The sequence below is a fragment of the Epargyreus clarus genome, unplaced genomic scaffold, assembly GCF_041222505.1.
Source record: "Epargyreus clarus isolate Ecla_fem2 unplaced genomic scaffold, WU_Ecla_fem_2.2 ptg000006l, whole genome shotgun sequence".
In the NCBI taxonomy this organism is placed as follows: Eukaryota; Metazoa; Arthropoda; class Insecta; order Lepidoptera; family Hesperiidae; genus Epargyreus; species Epargyreus clarus.
The window spans coordinates 11,358,454-11,370,495 of record NW_027332214.1 but is presented as its reverse complement, the minus strand read 5'-3'; the positions used below and the strand labels follow the sequence as shown (position 1 = coordinate 11,370,495).

General features: G+C 33.3%; 1 protein-coding gene across 5 annotated transcripts in view; it reads right to left on the bottom strand.

Moving 5' to 3' along the window:
- Positions 1–12,042, bottom strand: part of ERR (estrogen-related receptor) — a 48,271-nt gene that overhangs the window by 23,021 nt on the left and 13,208 nt on the right. Inside the window, exon 1 of one of the 5 annotated variants that reach the window (XM_073074085.1) lies at positions 6,912–7,575. The exons of 3 other annotated variants lie outside the window; for them this stretch is intronic. In XM_073074085.1, coding sequence (XP_072930186.1) covers positions 6,912–6,983 — 72 coding nt within the window. In that variant the 5' untranslated portion in view covers positions 6,984–7,575. Of the gene's footprint in view, positions 1–6,911; positions 7,576–12,042 lie in introns of those variants that run through there. One more of the 5 variants, XM_073074086.1, reaches the window with a different exon arrangement.

Here is a 12,042-nt window from a genome sequence, read left to right as displayed (position 1 = left end):
AAGCTAGGTTGGTTGATTCACGCAGACGCCGGGCGAGGGGTGCGGGGGGCGGCGTCGGGTGACATTGCGCGGACGTCGACACCGCGCCCGACCTACGCCACGACACGACGGTTGGCGCGGAAAACTACGCCTCACCGACTCCAACTTATGTTGGGTTCGGTCTATCGTTAGTATCTTCCACCTACGACGAGATCGAGACTTTATAGGACTACGGTTTAAAATAGGAATTGAAAAGTCAGAACTGTTGAGCCGTTTACCGAGGATGGAACTGAAGACTTTAATATCCATTTACACTCGTGAAAGCCCCACTACCCCAATCCACTTATTTTCTTAACAATGTCTTTTCTAGGCTATAACGATTTTCACAGACTATAACTTAATGATTCTTAAATATTTTCGTTTACTGAAATGCTGTAATGTTAATTCATTTTTATATGATCGTATAATGACGCAATAAAATTGTAACAAAGAATACAAAGCTTATGAAATTATTGCGAGATTCACTTTCACTACCCAACGACAATTAACATTTTCTACACTCCACAAGAAAAAGACGTCTCTAATAGACTAATAATTGATCGTTTCGAGACAATATTCCGGGCTATGTGAATGAATAATTAAGATGGTATGTAGCTTGATTTACTCTAGTTAGTCATGAATACTAGAAAAAATATTGCACCAATGACCTTCTCGTAAGTGACGTAGGGTTACGTGATTCGTCCTAGAAACAGTAAAAACTAATTCTACTCTTAGAACTTCAACGCAAGACAAATCTACTGCCCTAATAAACTCTTTGTGGATTTATTTACTTTACCTGAGGCAGTAATGATACCTACTGATTCAGATTACGTGATTCACTTACATTAGGTCTGTTCTGTTCTGTTCTTGTGACTTTGCCGCAAGTAAATCGATTAACCCAATATCAGTACGTTCACCCATGAGACTAGATACTTACTGTGTTATGATCCATTTACACAACTTTCTACTAGAATAAAAGCATCATGCTTTAAATCCCACCCATATTTTTAACTCTTCATTAGGTAACTGAATCGGTGATATATTTATTACGACTATCAATTCACTTTATTTACTTTCTAAAGTTGAATTTAAAAGTTATTCGTAGACGCTCGTTAATAATATGAAACATTTTTTATTAACCGCATATCGATTTTTGGCATTAAGCTTTATAGTAGGCAGAAATTGTCAATACATAACAGGCATGGGTAACTATAAGAATTATTTCATTTCTTCTATATACCGCAATGACGCAAAGAATGAACGCTGTATTCTTCTTTGAAATATAGATATTATTCAATAAGCACTATGTTTTAGTAACACAGATTTGATTATAATATTTCACCATGAATAATCTTATTCTGAATAATCGATGGATGTCTTTCTCGCTCACCGGAGCAGCGCAAAGCCCCCAAATCTCTTACTTACCTACGTAGACTGTTATTATAACTAAGGTACTTGCTTTCAAATGTATTTTATTTACCTACTGTTATTTCCAAAGCATTATGATTAAAGACGAATAAAGCAATTGTTTTAAATTATCTTTAAAATATTTAAGAATATGTAACTTTTAGGTTAATCACGGCGGTTTTGTACTGCAATTGAATAAGAAAACAATATACCGTCTTCAGCCTATTTCATACAAAAGTTATAAATCTCATAATATAATGAAGGAGTATCGATATATTCCTTGCAGTATTGCTATTACCGTGATTTCTTGCTCTGTATCTAAATATACCTTGTGCTAGGATATGTCTAACATGTTTCGCTTTCATACGTCTGACAATGGAAACACGAGTCGTGACATTATCAGACACCAGATATTAAATTTTAAACATATTTTTGATGTGAAACATCTATAGCCGCACGTAAAACCGATTTCTGGCTGGCGACGCATGCCGTGGCGACGCGTCGCCACGCTATACGATGGTATATATATACAGTCTATATGCAGTAGTGTGTACGGTGTGGCGACGCGTCGCCATGCGCAATAACTATTACCGAAGTCACTGATTAAACGAATTAAGTAGTCACGATTTGAAATAAATTCGTAAATTTTTGATTTTAATGAAAATAAATGTTTATTCAATAAATAGTCATCGTTATCTGGAAAAAATCGTAATATTTTATTTTATCATTATGACATATTTAGTTCCTATCACAATATGTTCTTTTCTGCATATTACTTTTACAAAATAATGTCGATGTTTCACATCTGCCAGGCGTCCCGTGACGGCTCACATTTTTTATTTGATTGTTCTGTCAATGCAAATTCAGACTTAGCTGTATCTATGTTGGTATTTAACAGGACAGGTATACCTTAATTAATTAATAAGATAATTAATTCAATAATTTAGTATCTATCAAATTAAGTGCAAATACAAACTATGTAATAAATCAAAATTTTAAGATATTCACAGACAGACAAACATATAAAAAATCATTTAGTACCAGGAGCCGATCGCAACCAATATAGAAAATATCGTTCAATGTAACTCGACTGCAGATTTATCAGTGGCGCAGGTCAATTGTAATTATACAATTATAAATTATATTACTTTGTATACGCAACGATAGTGACATTGTTGTAACTTATTTGACGCTCGTATCACCGCCATATGGCGCGAGTGTAAGGTGAAATAAATAAATGCCGAAACCATAGACATAGATTTTTATGATTGAAGACTCTTAATGCTATTCTCTATTACAAATTCAAATTTTGTTGCATTAAAATCTCACTGACTAATATTAGAATTGATTTTATGTTAAAAAAGTAATCAAACTAGACTTCAGGGACACTAATAGGGCTCTTATGGCACTTTTCTTGTCACACTTCTTGTCACATTCGTACACGGATCCCGTTCGTACATTTGAATTAACTCGTTGCAACTTCTTCGTGACAGTGTGTATTCCTATGAAACGATATTATATAAGTAGGGAGTAGAAGTAGGATATAAGTGCATTAGTGAACATGCCCGATAGGAAAAGCGTTTTACAAAATATACAGACATACATGTAATGTAATTATTTTTTGTGTTGTATTGAGTTCCAAAAATACTGTAATAGAGCTACTATACGAAAAAATTGCTTTCTTTCCCATTTCCATATCGGAAAGAGCGACGATGCCGGTACCTACTGATGACATTTATGGAATACATATTTGATATTTCAATCTAGACTCAGCTTTTAAAGTCTTACAGAATAGACTGCATATTACGTGAATGGTGTGGAGACTATCAAGTAGGCAGCTACTTACGCAGACGCCTACAATAACTTTCACATATACATAATATTTACATAATAAACTGTACATAATATACTGATAGTTACATAGTAAATAGTAACATAATAAACTGCACATTACTTTGGGGTGGAGACTATGAGCGAGGTAGCTACATACGCAGACTCCTACAATAACTACTAAATATAACTTTGTATCAATGCATATTAAAACATGGCATAGTACGTGCGGTTGCAACTATTGTACTGGTGGTGCTGTGGTTAATGTGGGCACTGGGTATTATATATGTGGATAATGTGGGCACTAGGTATTATATAGAGCAGCCTAGAGTAGTCTGAGTACTAAATCCAATGATCTGATATTAAATACAACCTATAACGAAGGAGACTCCAATAAAAACTTTATATGCGTTGACAATGGAACTTATGGTGATGCTCATGGTCGGAATAGTGCCCAATATGTACCTACTACCAACGAAATTAAACTAAAAAAGATGGTAAAAGTTATAGGTTATGTTAATAGTACCCCTGTATACATTTTCTGTTTTATAAAAGTTCTTACTGCAGGTTTGCTAAGATGTTTGTTGCATAATGTTATGTTGTCATCAGCGCTCAAAAAGAATCACTATGGATAATTATTAATTAAATATTTTAATTGGTTATAGAACACAGTTGTTATAAGGCAGAATTAGATATTGCAATGGGACCTCCGGAGTCAAACCACGAAAGGTCTTCCCTTCTTATGTTTACGATCCGATGGTACCAACCGAGATATAAACTTCAACAATCAAAGTTAATTTGCATTATTCACAAATTCTCAGCAATGTTAACAAAATGACTTCTAAATTTGTTTCTGACAAGGCCACTGTTACATTGACCTGCAGTTATACACGAAGTGCATAAACAAATTGATAGGCAAAAAAGATGAGTGCAGTTCGTTGCCTCATAAATTTACTTGTTTATTTCGTGTTGCAGACAGACATAATTGCGTCTTAAACCTTTGAGAAGTTAAAAATGTTAATCTTAATCATATAAAATTAATAATACCTAAACTCTCAGGTATATAACACCCCTCGTATAAACTAATCTATACTACACAGACATCTCAACGGCTGTCATCTCTTGCATCGAAGTTGCTTAAAAATCTAAAATCTTTAACCTCTCCTTTATCAAATACAAGTAATCATTTAAAATTCCATCATGAAAAATTCCAAACGAATTCTAAGCCAGGTACAAATCATACTGGATGTTTAATAAAAGTTCATATACATTAATCGATACTATTAGATTGACATATAGGCTTGCGTTTGGCTGCAACGTTACCTCATGTTAAGTGAGATGCAGCCTTGGGTAAAACACGCTTGCCTAGAAGTTGCCTATTCACTATATACTATTTTATATTAGTATGTATTATCTACGATATGTACTTACTATTTATTACTATTAATTTTAGATGTAAACAGATGACTGGTAGGTATAGAAGAAATTGATAGAAGCAAACAAAACACATCGCTTTAAATAGAATTCCTTAGAACTACTAACCAACATTTAGTACCCAATTAGTATGTATGATTTCTTAAAATTATACATAAATTCTAGATATTCATTAGAAGCAAGAACATATGCAGCTGTATGAATGTAATATTTACGCCTATTCATAAAAAAATAATATTACTGGTACTAGAAATATGCCGATAATCTTTGTATTGCAAGTTGAACATTACTAACCAATCCGTCAAATACATAGTAATCTAGCCAACTAGGTACGCAATAACATTTACAATTCTAATCACAGATGGTCCAGACTAATTATAAACTCATAAATTCGTCAAGACAGGAAAACAACAAAATTTTATCAAGTTTGACAGGATAATAAAAACCTGCATTCCGTGTATAAATATAAAACTAATAATGACTATTGATACAATATGTTAAATCATAAAATTCAATTTTGAACTTTAGATTGCTATTCACATTGGTTATGAATAACACTGGACCATAGTGATCCTTACGCAGCTAGGTACTGCATAAGGATTGCTCCTGCAAATTTCCAGTATGGAAATTCTCGGTAATTCCCGGAAAATTTCATCACAACCTCAATACTACAATAAGATATACTAAGATATTATTTTGGTTCTACATCTACATTGCGATGCCACAAGATTATCGCTCGTAATTAATAAAGCAATCTATCCAACGTGTTTCCACCACAGATCGAAATTTCTGCGTATTCGAAATTGACAAATTTTGATTTTTAGTAGGCAAATAGAGAATACTTGTCCAGTAGTCAGAGGTGTGACCCAAGGCGCATGCATCGCTGTCAGAATTATTTCAGCTGTTGAGCTATAGTTTTGCTTTAAAGGGTATGGAAAATCAGTTTGACATTCAACTTAGTTGTGGAGAAAATTAATTTATCTTGACTGATTAATTAACTCCTATAACGGTTAGAACTCTTGTTCTATATGTAATTGCTTACATCGATATGCTGATATCGAGTACATGATCGTTTAGGAGTTCTATAACATAAATAGTAACTTTTCCATTTTTATTTAAGGCCGTTTGTATTTATGTTCGTCACATATGTACACATAAGTGCCTATTTATAGCCTCAGCCAGAGATAAAGTGATAGATTTCACTTTTACTAGAAAACAATATGTCAGTAGAGTAGTTATGTAGTAAATAATCATACAATATGATTACTTAACAAGGTTAAATCTAATCAGACGCGAGTTCGACAAATGGGTATTTATCACGATCGGAGGGAGTGGAAAACTTTTCAGTAACCTACACAGATAACTTGTTGATCTATCTAGTTTGACGTACAATGTAGGAACGAGATGATATTAATTTGTTTCATTCCTTTTTACTATAAGGATTATAACTGTATAATATCGGCGTAACCGTGTTACATAACCAAACAGAATAAAACCCCTGGTAAATTTGAGACCGTAATGTAAGTCGTGTAAAGCTTTTTAGGGAATTAATGCTGGAAATGAGTTATCTCCTAAATATAGTAAGCGTTCGAACAATGAAAACAACAACTGAATGATCACTGAATTTATGAATAAACAATTGATTATTATTTTTATTATAGGATGGAAAGAAAAATAAGGATGAAATGTTTAGTTATTTGGAATCTTTCCTATATGGTTACATGGACTACTAGAAAACTTCTTTCCTTATACATCTGTATGGATCGCGTAAGATTCGCTTTGTACTTTAACTATGTAGGTAGTAAAAATAATGGAATTGTTTCCTTAAAACGTTGAAATAGATATAGGTAGGTACATAACGTTATAGAAGAACTCGGGCCTAATTAAAAAAAGTGGCGTGATACATTTCAAGTGTGACATGCGAATGCGAACTGCAGATTTGATCCACTTTGAATAAAATCCTGTATCGTGGATCAATGTGGACAAAAAACTGCAAAAAGATCCATGGATTTTTACAATGGATCTTAGTGGACATCGCCAATTTATTAAACACATGCCAAGACATTTGTTTTGACATCTGTTTCTCAATGAAATTCATTACTAAATTCCAAATTCCTTATTATATGGCAGCCGCTCAAATTCCTGAAACTCAACCAAATCCACAAGTTTACTTCGTTCCGTAACTGATGAAGATTTATTATATTTGGCATGTATGTACTTACATATTCAGATTCGATCGCCTCCAGCCTGTTGGCTATATTAACAAACATCCATGTTTCCTCCACCGCGCACATTATTGTTTGTTTTGAGACAAATCACTGCACTTTCGAGACCGACTTGTAATTAAGGTTCAACAAACTACTTCGACTTTTGCACATGATGTTCGGACGATCGGGGAACATGACCGTTCAAGACTAACATCAGAATGTTTCATACATGCCCAAATCTATTTTAGGCGGAAAATTGTACCGCTGATGATGACTTCCCAGTCTAAAGGTATGTATGAATGGCAAACTACGTAGAACGAAGGGCAGTATACTAAGTACTGTTGTTTACGCCAACGAGCGCGCAGTGACACACACGAGTGCACGCGAATGGAGCGACAGTTACGCACTGTCACGCATTGCGTACGCGCAAACCACGCCTTGCCCCACCAGCGAGCACGGCGCACGCGCCGCCCCACGCTTCGCCACGTGCTCGACCCAATACAGATTGGTCCCTTCGACCGCACCGTAACGAATAAGATGCCTTTCAGCTTGGCCACATTTACTACTGCCCGTCGAATGGGCGCAGCGGTTAATTTTCCTGAAGCGGCGCCAAGGGCCGACCATTGCGATTGGCTGGAACAATGTTGCTACGTTCACCAATGCCTTGATGCCAACTTGTTATTTGCAAAGTAAATAAGCATTTTAAGTATGTAACATATAAATTTCGTAGTACGTACATTTCGTAGACATCTGAGAATATTAAACGCATTATTTACAAAGAAAATGTTCTTTGAAAACGTGGTTAAAATTTATAAAACCTACGAAACATAGACGCCTTATTACAGTTCTTTTTATTCTAGAAATATTACAATCGATGTTAGCAAGAATTTTGCATATGCTAAATTTACAAAGAACCCTAAGTAAGTTCAAAAAATACAACGTTTCTTTTTGTTCTTTCGAATTGAAACTTCCCTCGGTGTGCTCTCAAATTAAACTTAAAAACGCAAACGCACGCCGTATAAAATACTAAGAAACAAAAATCAAAAGCAAAATCTGTTAACATTTAAACTTCCCGTTAGACACGTACTTATAACGTGCCGAACCAATGTAACCTATTATTATATCGTCAAAACAGAACTGCTGTTCGTAACAAACTATCCGGGAAGGTCATTATAATTACACTGTCTATTCTGGCCTATGAATTATGAGCGCAGTGTTGATATATAAAGAATATTTGCTTTATAGTTAAAATAATTATTTTATATAGTATATAGGTACTTACAACAACAACGATACAACGACATATATTTTTACAAACTTATAGTGCGTTCCCATTCATGAATTAAAAAATCATCTTTAATTTTATAATAACAAAAAAGAATGAAGTCCATTAAGGTAGTTCCGTATAAATTCCACATAAATTGGTATGAAATAAGTACCTATGGCAGGTTTAGTTTACAAAAAAAGCAATATAAGAAACTTTCAATCCATCTTTCTGAAGTAATTCAAATAAAACATGTAATTTCGGTAAGAAACCTTTACATACAGAAAAATATTGACACATAGAAACAGATATGTTTAAGCGGTCCTTACGGGTATAGATCAAATTTAATCTAACTTTAATATTAACCCGCCTACACAACTTAGAGTCTATCTTCTAATTTGATTTTGATACTCACGTTAACGTTAAAAAATCAGCATCTCAATATTCTAACTACTGTAATTAATAACTATCACACGCTGAAATCTACTTCTGGACCTTATCCTAAAAAGTATAATATTATTAAACAAGATGGGATTAATGAAAATATATTTTTGGCTTTTCACTTATATAAGTGCAATTCTTAAATGAGTTTTTGAAATCCTTTTTTAGAATCGTGACCGTCTTGTCTACTTCGATTACTGTATCTCTGCGTAATCAGATACTGTCTCAGAGCATCAAGTTTCTAATCCACTCTAACATCAGTGGCGATAAAGCAAGTTTATACTTTAAGATATATTCAGAGCACTACTAACGAGTTGCTACCATACATGTCTAAGTTCAAATCTCGCCCCACAACAAAAGGAGATTTGAAGAAAACACCAAGCACCATGCAAATGGAAATCCAACCAATACATACGGATATAAAAGGAAAATCGGTAATTCTTGAGATACCTAAAAAAATCCCACAAAATTACTGACGTCTAATGATGAACCAGGATTAATTGTTTAATCCAAAAAAATATCAAGATTTATAAAGTCCTATTGCATTATAAAATTTCGTGAATAAGTCTACTCGGTTTTTGTTAATGCATATTTGCCCTGTTTCGCAGCAGGATCAGTGGTAATATTTCGAAAAGACTATTAATCATAGATGCAAGCTGTCTAATAATTATCTCCAAAAGAATGAAGGCTGCAATCTGACATTCAATCTGATGTCTAGTTAATAGGAAATCCGTCTGAACTTAATGCATATGACTAAAGCTGGATAAAAAAACGGTTTAATAGCCCATTATTCCACCCGACGAGGATTACATATATCTGACAAGATCTTCTATGTTGCATCGACCGCATCTTACAGATAGATGTTTTTGGAAAATTACCACGTCTTTGTCTTCATCAATCAAAATAAAATATGCTGATTAGGTTTACGTAGGTACATGTTTTTATTAAGTTGCTAAACTACATAGATCTTGATAAATTAATTAAGATGTTTCGTCCCTGTGAACCTAGCGAAAATATACCTAAATGTTGTATTTGAAACAACAATTAATGTAAATAAGAGACATAATATTATACCTTAATTACAAACAAAGTATATTGCAAAATTTCGGGCATGTATAGGTCTAAAAGTTCTTAAAACGAAAAATCTGGCACCTAACTTATTTGCAGAAAGTTGAACATTTTAGGCGATTCAACAAAGTATACTTAAGACACCAATAATCAATATCTTAGGACTAAAGCCGTAAATTTATTTTGAATCACCAACTGTACATAAATGGCGTCCTCAGCCCGTGCGTCATAATAAGAGGATAGGTAATACGTAGGTAAAAATGATTTAAATGTGAGTTTGTTCAAAGTGCTTGAGGGTACATTTCTAATGCCTAACTTTAAGCAACAAACTGTAAAATCCTAGTTCTATCAAACAAAATAATATAATCAAATTTGAATTTAAATCATAAATATATTTTAGCATATTAAATTTTGATAAATTAAGTTAATACACCAAGGCATAATATTATAAAATACGGCAAATGTCTATTATTCATTTTATGACAGAGGAAAAAATATTAAGTTATTATATTTTTTAAACTATATTATATTTTTTAAATGAAACTGCAGTGGTGTAATAACCACTAATAAGCATACAATCCACCTGAATGTATCTAAGTGGTTAGAACTGATCAAAGTTATTTATTTGTAAATGCGAATGTGAAATAAGATTGAATTCCGACCTGAGATGAGCCACATAAGCGTCGCTACTACTACTGAGCACTGATTTGTTACGATTCGTTTAAATGTCTTTATCTAGCAAACCCTTGAACCAGGCGAAAATTATCTCTGCAATTAGGAAACAGAAGTAGATAGGTGTCTTAAAGCCGAATCACCACAGACACTATCAGGTTTCATCTTAACAAATGATAGATGAATAATAAGTGTGAAAGGTACCTGAAACTGTAACTATTACCAATCAATAGATCTATCAATAGAGCTGCCGTCTCAACATTCAGTGAAATTATAAGCGTGCTTATATTATGTTTTAAAGGAACTAACATCATTAAGTATAAAGGGAACTCGGTCTGACTCACTTTTAACAATTAAACTATTACGCAACCACTCATGAACCTTATAAAGCAACCAAATAGTTTAAGCTACTTATACGTACAGCTAAAATTGAAGAGGAAAATGGTGTAGGTAAATCTTCTGAATTACTAATCAATTTCAAATGAAAGAAAACTAGTAACACAAGCTACTTTTACGAAAAAACGATAGTTTACTTGACGCAAAGCTTCATTTGAAATGAAACTGTAAATATATTGTAATTACGTTGTCTGTTACATTAGGTAACCGAAAAACAGTACCGCAGGGACCAAGTTTTGCCAGACATCGTGTATCCATGTATAATCCAATATATCACATAATACGGCTCGAATGACCATTTTTTCAGCAGTGAAGTAAAATGAGGGATAGTTATATAAAAATTATTCTTCAGATTTGAAACATATAAAAATAACAACATAAAGACATAATATTAAAATTTTATTAAATTATTACTATCGTATTATTAAATCAGTATCACATATTATTTATATTGACATGCAGAAAATTCCGACGTGTATATTTAATTCAGTCACAAATTAACACGTTATATGTATAATTGGCATATTAAAATATGCAAATAAAATTCAAGTAAACGAACATAGTAAGCAACAAAATGCCAAAATAGTAAGCAACATGACCTTGGACAAGTATCATACCAATATACGTCGTGTTGTGTAAGGGTAGTTGCGCGCTCGATCTAACTTGTGCCAAAAATTAATATTTCAAATACTGAAGTAACAATATTTCAATAATAATACACGGAAAGCGGAAAAAATGAATAAAAATGACGCTTTCAAATATGGTACAAAGAAATCTATAGACAGAGAAAGAACAAAACCTACCCTGAATTAAACAATACAAACACACACAAAATTATGAAGGTTGAAAATGGAATAAGATATACGATTGCGTATACTACGCAAAAATGTATAATGGATCAACGGAGTATTCATTGTATATGAGGAAAGACGACAATTAAAAAAAAAATTATCTATTCTTGTCTTCTGATCACTTATACCTAAGGGGTTCAGGCTACATTCAATTATGCTGTCTAAGGAAGTTAACACACATTTGACAACATTACAGGTAATTTCTAGATATTTAGGATTCTCATATTTTTATTCATTGTTAAAGTGGTTTCAGAACTCAATAATAATAATAAGTTATCAATGATAACGTTACCAAACTCAGTTTGTATGAAATCCGCAGTTTCGGTCATTTCCTCATCCGCTACACTTGCGGATGCGGGCTTGACAAATGATGTATTAGTCACAGCTAAACCTTCTTAAGCTTCAAGTTAGTCTTAAAAAAATAATTTATCGGTTGTGTATTGTAATTTTAAGA